Source organism: Pleurodeles waltl, chromosome 1_1 (assembly GCF_031143425.1).
Source record: "Pleurodeles waltl isolate 20211129_DDA chromosome 1_1, aPleWal1.hap1.20221129, whole genome shotgun sequence".
NCBI classification, from domain to species: domain Eukaryota; kingdom Metazoa; phylum Chordata; class Amphibia; order Caudata; family Salamandridae; genus Pleurodeles; species Pleurodeles waltl.
The window spans coordinates 833,005,105-833,019,810 of NC_090436.1; the positions used below are offsets into that span (position 1 = coordinate 833,005,105).

Here is a 14,706-nt window from a genome sequence, read left to right on the forward strand (position 1 = left end):
CTCTCGATGCCGACTTGCTTCGGTGCCGCCCTCACTGTGCCGAAATTGCTCTGACCCGCTTTCTCGGGGTCGAGTCTGCTCTGTGCCTGTATCTCGACCGGAGTCGGATGCCTTCGACACATGCGTGCCCTTTTTCGGTGCCGATGGTCGGTCACCTACTTTCCGGGTTAAGCCATGGCCTGCTGGCGGTGGCGTCCCCTGGGCCTTATTGGACTTTCAGTGTGTTTTGTGTGTCGACGTCTTACTCACGTTTTTTGGCGTCTTTTCGGGATCGACCTCGTCCGAGCCCGAATCCTCGATGGAGAAGGTTTCTTCTTCCTCCTCCAAGTGTCTTTGTCCTGTCGGCGCCATTTGTAGTCTTCTTGCCCTTCGGTCTCTTAATGTCTTCCTCGACCAAAATGCTCGACAGGCCTCACAGGTATCCTCTTTGTGTTCTGGAGACAAACACAAATTACAGACCAGATGCTGATCTGTGTAAGGATACTTGTTGTGACATTCGGGGCAGAAGCGGAATGGGGTCCGTTCCATTAGCCTTGAAGATGCACGTGGTCGGGCCGACCAGGCCCCGCCGGGGGATCAAAAACCCCGAAGGGCCACCGGAGCTCTTCAAAATTAGGTGTCGAGCTGTTGTAACTAACCCGATACCGAACGCAAACAATACCGTCAAATTTTCCAAGATTCTAACTATCTTTCCGAACCGAAACGCGGAGCGAAAAGGAACACGTCCGAACCCGATGGCGGAAAGAAAACAATCTAAGATGGAGTCGACGCCCATGCGCAATGGAGCCGAAAGGGGAGGAGTCCCTCGATCTCGTGACTCGAAAATACTTCTTCGAAGAAAAACAACTTGTAACACTCCGAGCCCAACACTAGATGGCGGGATGTGCAAAGCATGTGTATCTGCAGCTACACATGCCATTGAACATATATATATATGTATCAAATATACCCTCTTGAAAACATTGCTCTTGGAGCACCTCATACTCAAATGCCTATAGCCTGCACTGCTCAAACTCTAAACATGACATAGTCAAGGTCATACATCATGTGCCTGTGTTATGTTCACAACAGCAGTACTAAACGATTTTAGAAATAATGCATCAACAAAACATTTAAAGAAGATGTCATTAGTTTGTCAAAGTTGGTAAAACTGGTAAGGATAGTTCAATGCAAAAATACATACAAAACTATGAATGCCCATGTGTGAGAAAGTAGCCTCTTTCTAGCATGGTTACCCCCTTTTTGGCTGTTTGTCAGTGTTTGTCAACGTGTTTCTACTGTCTCACTGGCATCCTGCTAGCCAGGACCCCAGTGCTCATAGTTTGTGGCCTATATGTGTTGTCAGTATGCTTGACTGTGTCACTAGAGTCCTGATAACCAGAACTCCAGTGCTTATGCTCTCTCTGATTACCAAATTTGTCACTATAGTTTAGTGACTACATATACCAATTCCAATTGACACACTGGACCCCCCTTATAAGTCCCTAGTATATGGTACCTAGGTACCCAGGGCATTGGGGTTCCAGGAGATGCTTATGGGCTGCAGCATTTCTTTTGCCACCCATAAGCAGCTCATACAAACACTCCTTCAGGAATGCCACTGCAGCCTGAGTCAAAAAGTGCACACACTATTTCACAGCCATTTTCACTGCAACAGGTAATTTATAAGTCACCTATATGTCTAACCTTTGGTTACTGAAGGCTAGGTGAAAAGTTACTGTGTGTGAGGGCACCCTTGCACTAGCAAAGGTGCCCCCATGTTGTCCAGGGCCAATTCCCCGGACTTAGTGAGTGCGGGGACACCATTATAAGCATACACTACATATATGTCAATGCATATATGTAGCTTCACAATGGTAACTCCGAATATGGCCATGTGAGGTGTCTAAGATTGTGAAATTGAATCCCCAATACAAATCTGGTCTTGTGGAGGGGCAATTCCATGTGCCCTGGGGGCTCCACCATGGACCCCCAGTACTGCCAAACCAGATCTCTGAGTTTCCACTGCAGCCCCTGGTGCTGCCACCTCACAGGTTTCTGCCTTCCTGGGGATTGAGCAGCTCAATCCCAGGGAGGCAGAGCAATGCATTTCCTTTAGGAGAGGGGTGTTACACCCTCTCCCACTGGAAATAGGTGTTACAGGAATGCGAGGGGTATCCACCCAGAGCCTCTGGAAATGCTCTGAAGGGCACAAATGGTGCCCTCCTTGCATAATCCAGTCTACACCGGTTCATGGACCCCCAGTCCCTGCTCTGGCGCGAAACTGGACAAAGGAAGGGGAGTGACCACTCCCCTGTCCATCACTACACCAGGGGTGGTGCCCAGAGCTCCTCCAGAGTGTCTCTGGCGTTAGCCATCTTGGATTCCAAGGTGTGAGGACCCTCTAGGAGCATCTGAGTGGCCAATGCCAGCAGGTTACGTCAGAGACCCCTCCTGATAGGGGCATGCCTGGGGAGGTAGCCAGTCCCCCTCTCAGGGCTATGTAGGGTCTCTCCTCTGGGTGTTTCCTCAGATTCAGTTTGCAAGACTCCACCAGGACTCCTCTGCATCTTCTGCATTCAGCTTCTGACAATTGAATTAACCGCAGACTGCTCCAGGAACTGCTGTAACTGCAACAAAGTACCCAGGAAGGCTACTGTGACATGCAACTTTAGCTCCAGCCAGCAACTGCAACAGTTTCCAGGTTGTGCACGCTCTGAAGACTGCCTGTCTTCACCCTGCACTAGAAGAACTGAAGGAATCTCCTGTGGAGTGACAGAGTCACTTCCCTGCTTCAGCAGGCACCTCTATGCAACGACGACCCGTACTCTGGGACTCCTCTCCCGTCGATGAGTGTGATCCCTGGAACACAGGTGATGGACCGAAGTGACCCCCACTGTCTAAAGGTCCAGCTGTCCAAATCTGGTGGAGGTAAGGACTTGCCTCCCTGTGCCAGACAGTACCCCTGTGCATTGCGTCCTCTGCAGCTCCTTGGGATTCTGTGCACTTCTTCCAAAAAGTTCTTCATGCACTGCATAGCCCAGGTCCCCACCACTCTATCCTACGACGCTCAGCTCCCTGAGTTGTTCTCCGGCGGCGTGGGGTCCCTCTGTGTAGTGCTGTGACTACAGCACTTTGCAACTCCTTTGTCCCCGTGTCCTGGGACCCCCGTGGGTGCTGCCTGGTCTTCTGAGGGCTCTTTGAAGTGCTGAGAGCCCCCTCTGTCTCCTCAGAGTTGAGACCCCCAGGACCCTCCTGTGTCTGGGCAGCTCCTCTTTGACGCAAAACGTGTTCTTGCGTGAACCAAGGGTTGTTGGTGGAATCCAGCAACGAAAACAGCCTGCATCCAATGACTTGACGTGGGACATCGCTTGCACCAAGCAGGAACCCGTAGCTATCTTCTTTGGTGCATTTCTGTACTTTTCTTCCAACTAGAGAATCCACTTTTGCACCCTATTCCAGGTCAGCAGGGGCTCCTGTTCTTCCTGGACTCTTCATCAACTTCTGAACTTGGCCTCCTCTCACCACAGGTCTTCAGGTCCAAGAATCCATCATTGGTTTCTTGCAGTCAAGCTTGGATCTTGCATAATCATTCACCACGACTTCTAGTGTGTTCTGAGGAAACTTGCTGTACTTTACTCCTATTTTCCTGGGATCTGGGATGGGGTACTTTATCTACCTTTGGTGTTTTCTTACACTCTCACCGCCCCTCTACATACTACACTTGCCTAGGGGGGAATCAAACTTTCGTATTCCATTATTTTATTATATGGTTTGTGTTGCCCCTAGGCCCATTGCAATCTACCGTGTTTTTCACTGTTGCACTATTCTCTGACTGTTTACTTACCTGATTTTGGTTACTAGTGTATATACTGTGTACAATACCTCCAGAAGGGGTATTGCCTCTAAGATATTTTTGGCCTTGTGTCACTAAAATAAAGTACCTTTATTTTTGGTAACACAGAGTATTGTCTTTTATTCTATAATTACTGTGTGGCTATAATGGTATAGAAAGAGCTTTGCATGTCTCCTAGTTCAGCCTTGGCTGCTCTGCTACAGCTACCCCTAGACAGCCTAAGCAGCTAGACACTGCCTACATTTCACTAATAAGGGATAACTGGACCTGGTATAAGGTGCAACGACCTAGGGTACCCACTAGAAACCAGACCAGCCTCCTACAACATGTGTGACCTTTACTCGAGAACACTCATTAACCTTTCCTTGCGCACGCAGAGATAGTATGATGAAATGTTTATGACACTTGTTTATGGCTTGGAGAGCAGGTAACGGTGTCAAGACATATTTCTATTGAAAACACTGCTAACCTGGATTACCTGCAATAATGTCTGGAACAAAACATCTGTAATCGTAGGCTGAAGTATGATTCACGGCAGAAAACCTTTCCTGTGCCATATTTTAGAAATAGCAAACACTTAAAAAAAAGAAAAACTCCTCACCTAGACGTAACATACTCTGCATTACAACACTGACATCACTGGAAAAATTATTTTAAAAAGCGAAAGGCATCACATCACATATTAAGGGGTGTGGAATATTTAAAATATTGGGTTCAGAAAAAACTGCTGCAGTATCACATTAACAACTCCGGTGCAAACCAAACTAATAGAGAATTAACAGAACAGTTTGCAAATACAAGGGGAATCATTAAATGAAAAGCAGTCAATATTCATTACTGTCTATAGGTAATTGTATTACCTTTGTTGCCCCACAGTTCTTGCAAGGTGCAGTGCTCTTAGCTGGCATGGCCTTTACAACACTGGGTGCTTTGTAATACTTTGGATATGCTTTGGCCATGCAGTTACTGGCATCTTTGGACTGCACAGCGGCCTGGATCTTGACTCGCTCACATCCCTCAGTAGAGCAGTAACTGTGGCCGTCTCGACTGTGCTGTGCCTGGAGAAACAGGAAGAGCAACCTGCACAGCAGAAGTGTGACACCGCAGTTAGACATATTGGCAGGGCGAGAGTGTATGTGCAAATTTGGAGAACACTCTTGGTAGCACACAACATATACCTATTCAAAGGATAAATCTCACATTGTTATGTTTTATGGATTACAAAAAATACAACAGCCAGCACTGAATAATATGAATTGGTAAAATTAATTGTCACTCAAATTTAACAGTTATGGAAACCAAGATCAGGAAACTAAGTACTAATTAGACTAAATTCTAAACATAGCTGCCAATAACATGTATGTTTTCTTTCGGTTGGTCTTGTCCTCTGTGCTATTTCTAGACAAACGTTATTTCAGAACTTTGCAATACACTTTGATCTGAAACTTTGCTTGGGTTTCTCTTAGTTGTTTTCACTAGAAATTTCTACTTTTTTTGTTGTTTTTTTCCTGCTACTGCACAGGGTAAATACAGACAATGGGGCGACCAGAAGAAGGAAAGAAACAAAGTGGAAATAGAAGAAACAAAGTGGAAATAGGGAAAGATCGATGAGAATGAATAGAGAAAGAAAATGCCCTCGAAAGAAAGGGAGAACGGAGGAGAGACTGAGAATGTGATAGTGGTAGGAAGAAAAGGAGTGAGAGAAAGTGGTGGAGTTAGACATGGATTATTCAGTGCTCGTTAAAAGATTTATTGGCTTGCGTAGAGTCCAGGCTGTCAAGCCAAACACATTAATCTAAATCTACAAACTGATCAAAGATTGAACTGGAGAAAGAGACATAAATGTCACAAATCCATGAACAGCATTTTCTGCTGAATTTAGGTTCCTTTATAACAGGCTTCTACAACAAGTAGCTCATGAGCCTCTGGTAGCTCTCCAGTTACCCGTATGCATCTCTCCTGCCTGTGTGCAGCCCAGCCCACTTATTTTCAAACTTTGCTTGGCTGAATTAATAAATGTACACAAACATTTAAAAGTGTATAATTGAGGCCAAATGTATGTATTTTCTGAACTCCTAGGCTAATATTTGGAGAAAGCGTTTGAATTTCTAAATATATTTAAAGTTGGTATTTTAGTGATAAATAATGTAGCAATGGGGTGCTTATTACCAATATTATTCCTGTGGGGTCAGGAGCATTTTGAGCTATACCAGCAATGTATTACTCATTATCAATAGATAAAAGCCTTTTCCACATTATTGCTGTTAACCCTGCCTGTTGCACAGAGGTGTTCATCGCTGGTAACCTTACAAACGGTGGCCATTAATATAATCCTGTCTGATTTGGTCACTATTGCAGCATTAATATTAGTAGCTCTGGTTGATATTTTTATTATCCACAAATAGCTCTCCTTACAGAAAAGGTTGGAGACCCCTGCTTTAGAACATTTCAAATCCAAAGTATCACTTCAGTAAAGCGGAAGAAACAAAATTCTAATTCTCGTGTTTAGTAGCTAACAAAAAAACTTTAATAGCACAAGTACACAAAAGAGGCTCCTACCGAAACAGAGAAGACGTACATATCTTTTAACTCCTTCTACCTGGGGCTCATCTTTGGCTTCATACCCAAAGTCTTCTTTTTTTTTTAAAAGACACTTTAGATTTCAAGTTGAGGGATTTATTTTGCATATGTCCATACAGTCTCCTTGAATACTGTGCAGCAATCTACTTCTAAAACTATTTTGGATCTTTGAGACAGCAAAAGGTTTTTTGTGATTGAGAACGATGCATTTATTGCACATCAGTAATACCCTACAACAATTACAAGTCTACAACTCACCTCCCAAGTTTAATGTACTATGAACAGAAATAACTTTATGACGCAGAAAAAATAAGAAAGTATAACATATTATGCTGTTCAACGCCATTCCATTACTAGGTGCTACATGATAATGTTTTTCAATCTACAAATCCATAGAACATGACATTGACAGAATACAATTATTTGGGGTTATTGTATCTTATACCACATGAATAGCAAATATTACCCAGTGCTGGAGTCAAAGTAAAACTTCTTTTCCGATCGCTTCTTCTCCAATTCCTCCATCGTAGAGACCAACGTATATTCCTCCATACTATGAGAAAGTGCAGTAGTCTGCCTCTGGACAATGTCTGACGATACTTGGAAAGTGGTGTTTAATGGATAGCACAGGCCAATCCGAATCCAATCATTCCTGAAAACAAAGTGCTGTCAGCCCAATGTATCTGAAACATCTGAAATCTGATAATAAAGTGTAGTAAATTGAGTTACTGGTTGCAGGAGGGTTAGACCCTATGGAAGCAGCAACAGCAATTCTCCTCCGGGTGAAACACAAGCAAATACACACTTAACCTGTGCTCAAACCTCTGGTAGCTTGGCACAAAAGCAGTCAGGCTTAACCCAGATGCAATGTGTAAAGTATTTATGCAGCACTTAAAACAGTAAAAAGGTGAAAACACAGCACAAGAAAAACATTAATATTTAATAAATTAAACAACAAAAATCCAATCAGTAGAACCCAAGATATGATTTTTCTAAGTTTTAAATAAAATTTGTGTCTAGGGGCACTATGTGCTAACTGTTGTTATCTGGTCATACTGCGCCAGGACTACGAGACAAGCTCAGGCCAACAACAATGGCCCATGGGCTGGATACAGGGAACGGGTTAGACCCCCTGAAAAACATACCCTAAATCCAAGTTGTGGAGCATTTCAAGACCCCACGTCGATGATGAGTCGCACAGTGGCAGTTCTGAGGAGCTGAGAGGAGGAGATGCAAACTCTTACATCTTCGTCAAGGATGCTGTCGGCAAGGGGTCTGCGATGCGAAGGCCTGTGTTGAGGATGCATTGTGCAGTGGTGGTTCCAAGGAGACTGAGGGCTGCAATGAGAGGTTTAGCTTCGGGATTCAGTGTGCTGTGGCGGTTCTGAAGCAGGGTCTGCGAGGAGATGCCTCACACTGTTGGTTCTGACCACAGGATCACAGCTGGCCTGGCAAAGCTCATTTCCAAGGGTCTAGGACAGAAGTGGCATCACTCTAGGGGTAGGGGTCACAGAAGACAGAGTCCAGGGGCTGGGTTAAAGAAGGTAGGATAAGTTTCTGTCCCTGAGGCTCTGATCAGGAGGCCAGCAAACTAGCCCCTGGAGTCCCTCTGATGGTCCTGGGTTCAAGATGCAGGTCCAGTTCTTTCACTCAGACAGCAGGGCAACAGAGTAGTAGCCCTTCTTGCAGTGTAGCACAGTAGTCCTCCTGAGTCTTCCACAGGTCCAGAGATATACTGAAGAGTTCGCTCTGCATCTCCATTATTTGCATCGGACCCATTTTGAAATGGGAGAAGGTTCTGATGGTATCCTCATTCAAAGGTGCTTGGAATTTCGTGCCTCCCTGCAGCGGCCCCAGCTTGTCTGGGGTCACAAAAGACTAGTGTCAAACCCTTTGTTTGTGTGCAAAGGCAGAGTCTCTGTGATGTGCAAGTGTGGTAGCTGACAGCTTCTCCCTCTCATCAAGTCAGAGATGGCACTTCCTGCGAATACCTATTCTTCTTTGTCTCACTGTCTGGGAGCAAAACACAAAGACCAACTGCCAGCAACACCTAGACATATGACCCAGGATAAAGGCTGCAGGCACCAAATAGTTAGGACAAAAAACTGCCAACTTTCTAAAATAATTTTCAGACTAGTGATTTTACCATTAAAGAGGGCGTTACATCACAATTCCTTCTACACCAAACTCGACCTTCTTACCTGTTCTCAAAAGAAAGTTAGCACTTATTAAATGTAATAAGGAAACCCAATGTTATCCTATGGAAGTCGTAGGTCTTGCAGTAGTGAAAAAAAGAATTCAAGGGTTTTATCACCACCAGGACATGTAAAAGGTAACATTACATGTTCAACTTTTTAAATACACGGCACCCTGCCCTATGGGCTATTTGAGGCTTAACCAGCGGTGACATATATTAAAAAAGGAACGTTTATGCCTGCCAAAAGGTTTACTTTGTCTGGTTGAATTGGCAGTTTAAACTGTACACACAGGCTGCAAAGTAAGACCTGAGACATGTTTTGAAAGCTGCTTAAGTGGGTGGAATAGCCAGTGCTGCAGGCTCACTAGTAGTATTTAATTGACAGGTCCTGGATACATGTAGTACCACTTTACTAAGAGTGTAAGCCAATGCTAGAACATTTAAAGGAGAGAACACAAGCACTTTAGCACTGGTTAGCAGGGGTAAAGTGAGCAGGGTCCTAAAGCCAGTAAAAATGAGGTCAGCAAAAACAGGAGAATAGAAGGCAAAAAGGTTGAGGGGGAACCACACCAAGGATGTCTGGTCAACAAAGTAGTAACCTTTAAAATTAAAACAAGCTTTCACATTTGGTGCTTTTGTGGCCCACTGCAGCATCCTTTAAACATATTATCAGAGAGTTGTGTATTCAGGGATGGAGCGATAAAGCATTCCAGAGATGATGTAGAGCCACCAAACAAGAAACACCTTCAGCTCTAACAATACCATTTGATAGAGAAATTGACAAACGCTGCTCATTGTTTGAGCACTGGTATATGAAATGCCTATTACAATTATTTTACATCTCCAATAACAAGAGGCCAAGTAACTTACAGATAGAATCTGGATACAGTTAAGATGCTTATTTTGGTAAGTTGGCAGATCTACATAGATGGCCTAATATTTGACCAATCCATGACTAATCAAGATTCTCGCCATCACAAGATGGTTATAGCAAAGAAATAAAAGTAATGCATTTTCCTCCGATTAGAGTTGGATAACAGAGTATTAAACAACTGTACCACCTTCTGAATTCATGCTGGATCCCATAACACCCATAGATTATTTATTGCTTATCAGAAAAATGCCTTTAAAAGTAAAGGAAGTAAGTGGCCCATGTAAAACATATTCAGGTCCTAGTGCCATACAGCTTTAAACTATTCTCACTCATCTAGGATTATAAAACTGCCAGGGAATATGGGGAAACATGCAGATGTAGTGGGCAAGGAGTTACAATACATTTTATATTTGAGAAAACTTTCTGGAGCATAGCTCAAAGTAGAACCTCAAACGCAAATAATATTCAGTGAGGTAGCCTTGAGTATTTTACATTAATGAAAAAAAGTAACTGTGGGTTATTCGCAAAGGAGCCATATGGAAAAAAATATAAATCTCAAATTCCCTAGATATATAGGAAAGTGATTTGGGGAAGGCTGATGAAACACGGAGGGGATATGTGATTATGAATGGACTAAAGATGACTCTAAGAGCCTCTCTTCAGGCAAACAATAACATAACATTTCCCAGTGGTCTTGGGGGGGAAGGGGATGACCAAGTAACTTCACTCAGATTAGGTTCTCAAGGGATGCTCAACAAGTGAAGGTGGTTTAAGGAATTGGTAACTGCTCAGGAGAGCTGTATAGTGTGTATTTAGTTTAATGGGCTGATAAGCTACACAACCCCTATCTGCCTGTTCAGAGTGGGGCTCTGCTTACCTGAAGAGCTGAAGATGCCTGGTGGCAGAGCCTTAGGCAGCGTGCAGCAGATTCTGAGCAAAATCATACCACCTTAGATTGTTTAACTGATGGTCCAATGGACTACCTGGCTGGGGTGTTCTATGTGTGTGATTCTACAACTGATTTATGGTTTGCCAAGCTACTGTGGCTTCACTCACAGGTTTGGCTAAGAAAGCAGACTTGCTGCTGCTGCTTGAGTATCAGGACAGCACACATAATACAAAAGTCTCAGAATGTTTAGGGCCTTTGCTCCCGCCCAGGGCACTTTCTACTAAAGGAAAAACAAACAGATTGCACCCGTGGAACAGGCAGTTTTTTGTATTTTATTGATCCTTCCTAACAGAAATACAATACATGTCATTTAAGTGTTGCACACATTTTCGGTAAGTGATATGGTAACAAATGCGTAAAGAGCTCCTTTTCAGTTCATTTTACTAGGCTACTCTACATGCTTGAACTGTCCCCTAGTATCCAGCAGTTTTAAAGCAACCATTAACTATGTGGATTCCTGGCCATGTAGAGTACAAGGTACTTAAGGAGAAAACAATTACTTAAAAGTCACGGTTAGATGTACCATAGTGCTCCAAATGTGTACTTCTACTATTTGAAAGTTAATCAAGAAAGATCACAGCCGCCACACATTCCAGCTTAAAAAACGTGAAAATGGCACAGGCCTGTAACACAAAATGAGTATTTCAACTAATCTGGCGTTCTCTACCTCCAAGAGTAGTATTTGCATCATGTTTAATAAAGAACTGCAGGAATGATATTTGTACATTTTATGAAAAATTATTTTCAAAGTGAAAGAAAAATTATTATCTGCAGTTTCTCATTAATTTTATCAAGTATCTAAAAGGAATGATATGTACAAAAATACATTAAAAGTGCTAAATATCTTACCTGTCGAAGTTAATGAGGTAAAGAAATGTGGTTTGGGGAGCTTGTCCATTCCAGTGAATAGTATACGATTTCTGCAGCATCACAACTGGCTGATACTGTTGATAAACAGCCCGCTGATTGATGCCTCGTAGTGACATGGGCTTGGATGGGTATTCATCCCTTGCAATCATCATAGTAAGATTTTGGGGATTCCAGGTTTGCACATATATCTAAGGAGTAAAGTGTTAAAGAAAAGAGTTGCTTAATACTTTGATATTTAAGTCTGGTTAAAAATTATTAAGCAAAACATAAAATTAAATTCCTCTGCAGCAACAATAATTGGTATATATATATATATGGAAAATGTCACTTACCCAGTGTACATCTGTTCGTGGCATTAGTCGCTGCAGATTCACATGCTGTGCACATCCCGCCATCTGTTGTTGGGCTCCGAGTGTTACAAGTTGTTTTTCTTCGAAGAAGTCTTTTCGAGTCACGAGACCGAGGGACTCCTCCCATTTCGGCTCCATTGCGCATGGGCGTCGACTCCATCTTAGATTGTTTTCCCCCGCAGAGGGTGAGGTAGGAGTTGTGTATGCTAGTAATAGTGCCCATGCAATGGAGTAATGTACATAATGTAGTTTAAAGTAATATATTTACAAATATACAGATGTTCAAGATCAACTTCTAAACGGCTACAGGCTCCCGGGGAGGCGGGTGGGCGCATGTGAATCTGCAGCGACTAATGCCACGAACAGATGTACACTGGGTAAGTGACATTTTCCGTTCGATGGCATGCGTAGCTGCAGATACACATGCTGTGCATAGACTAGTAAGCAGTTATCTCCCCAAAAGCGGTGGTTCAGCCTGTAGGAGTTGAAGTTGTTTGAAACAATGTTCGTAGTACTGCTTGGCCTACTGTGGCTTGTTGTGCCGTTAGCACATCTACACAGTAGTGTTTGGTAAATGTATGAGGCGTAGACCATGTAGCTGCCTTACATATTTCGGTCATTGGAATATTTCCTAGAAAGGCCTTGGTAGCACCTTTCTTTCTAGTTGAGTGTGCCTTTGGTGTAATAGGCAGTTCTCTTTTTTGCTTTAAGATAACAGGTTTGAATGCACTTAACTATCCATCTAGCAATGCCTTGTTTAGAAATTGGATTTCCTGTATGAGGTTTTTGGAAAGCAATAAATAATTTTTTGTTTTTCGAATTAGTTTTGTTCTGTCAATGTAGTACATTAACGCTCTTTTGATGTCTAATGTATGTAGTGCTCTTTCAGCTACAGAGTCTGGCTGTGGGAAGAACACTGGTAATTCTACTGTTTGATTTAAGTGGAACGGTGATATGACTTTTGGTAAAAATTTAGGATTTGTCCGTAGAACTACTTTATGCTTGTGTATTTGAATAAATGGTTCTTGTATGGTAAATGCTTGAATCTCACTTACTCTGGTGGCAATTAAAAATGCAACTTTCCATGTTAAGTATTGCATTTCACAAGAGTGCATGGGCTCAAAAGGTGGACCCATGAGTTGTGTTAAGACAATGTTGAGGTTCCATGAAGGAACTGGTGGTGGTCTTGGTGGTATAATTCTCTTTAGACCTTCCATAAATGCTTTTATGACTGGTATCCTAAATAGAGAATTTGAGTGCGTAATTTGCAGGTAAGCTGAAATTGCTGTAAGATGTATCTTAATGGAAGAAAAAGCTAGCTTTGACTTTTGCAAATGTAGTAAGTATCCTACGATGTCTTTGGCAGATGCGTGTAAGGGTTGAATTTGATTATTATGGCAGTAATAAACAAATCTTTCCCACTTATTTGCATAGCAATGTCTAGTGGTAGGTTTCCTAGCTTGTTTTATGACCTCCATACATTCATCTGTAAGGTCTAAGTGTCCGAACTCTAGGACTTCAGGAGCCAGATTGCTAGATTCAGCGATGCTGGATTTGGGTGTCTGATCTGTTGTTTGTGTTGCGTTAACAGATCTGGTATGTTTGGTAGTTTGACATGAGGCACTACTGAAAGGTCTAGTAGTGTTGTGTACCAAGGTTGTCTTGCCCATGTTGGCGCTATTAGTATGAGTTTGAGTTTGTTTTGACTCAACTTGTTACTAGATATGGAAGGAGAGGGGGAAAAGCGTAAGCAAATATCCCTGACCAACTCATCCATAGCGCATTGCCCTGAGACTGATCTTGTGGGTACCTGGATGCGAAGTTTTGGCATTTTGCGTTTTCCTTTGTTGCAAATAGATCTATTTGTGGTGTTCCCCAACTCTGGAAGTAAGTATTCAGTATTTGGGGGTGAATCTCCCATTCGTGGATCTGTTGGTGATCCCGAGAGAGATTGTCTGCTAACTGATTCTGAATTCCTGGAATAAATTGTGCTATTAGGCGAATGTGGTTGTGAATCGCCCAATGCCATATTCTCTGTGCCAGGAGACACAACTGTGTTGAGTGTGTCCCTCCCTGTTTGTTTAGGTAATACATCGTTGTCATGTTGTCTGTTTTGACAAGAATGTGGTTGTGGCTTATTATGGGTTGAAATGCTTTCAGCGCTAGAAATACTGCCAATAGTTCCAAGTGATTTATGTGAAACTGTTTTTGGTGAGTGTCCCATTGTCCTTGGATGCTGTATTGATTGAGGTGTGCTCCCCACCCTATCATGGAGGCATCTGTTGTTATTACATATTGTGGCACTGGGTCTTGGAAAGGCCGCCCTTTATTTAAATTTATAGTGTTCCACCATTGAAGCGAGGTGTATGTTTGGCGGTCTACCAACACACGATCTAGAAGTTGACCCTGTGCCTGTGACCACTGTGATGCTAGGCACTGTTGTAAGGGCCGCATGTGCAACCTTGCGTTTGGGACAATGGCTATGCATGAGGACATCATGCCTAGGAGTTTCATCACCATTTTGACTTGTATTTTTTGTTTTGGATACATGGCCTGTATTACATTGTGAAATGCCTGAACCCTTTGTGGACTTGGAGTGGCAATCCCTTTTGCTGTGTTGATTGTCGCCCCTAAGTATTGCTGTGTTTGACATAAGGTGTGACTTTGTGTAGTTGATTGAGAAACCTAGTTTGTGGAGGGTTTCTATGACATACTGTGTGTGTTGTGAACACTTTTCTAGCATGTTGGTTTTGATTAACCAATCGTCTAGGTACGGGAACACATGTATTTGCTGCCTTCTGATATGTGCAGCTACGACTGCCAGGCACTTTGTAAAAACTCTTGGCGCAGTTGTTATTCCGAATGGCAACACCTTGAATTGGTAATGTATCCCTTGGAATACAAACCTTAAGTACTTTCTGTGTGAAGGATGTATCGGTATATGGAAATATGCATCCTTTAGGTCTAGTGTTGTCATGTAGTCTTGTTGTTTGAGTAGTGGGATTACGTCTTGTAATGTCACCATGTGAAAGTGATCTGATTTGATGTAGG

General features: G+C 42.9%; 1 protein-coding gene across 1 annotated transcript in view; it reads right to left on the reverse strand.

Moving 5' to 3' along the window:
- Nucleotides 1–14,706, reverse strand: part of CEMIP2 (cell migration inducing hyaluronidase 2) — a 371,877-nt gene that overhangs the window by 50,057 nt on the left and 307,114 nt on the right. Inside the window, exons 18-20 of the mRNA XM_069228897.1 lie at nucleotides 11,285–11,493; nucleotides 6,882–7,067; nucleotides 4,696–4,915 (exon numbers count right to left, since the gene is read on the reverse strand). Coding sequence (XP_069084998.1) covers nucleotides 4,696–4,915; nucleotides 6,882–7,067; nucleotides 11,285–11,493 — 615 coding nt within the window. The remainder of the gene's footprint in view (nucleotides 1–4,695; nucleotides 4,916–6,881; nucleotides 7,068–11,284; nucleotides 11,494–14,706) is intronic.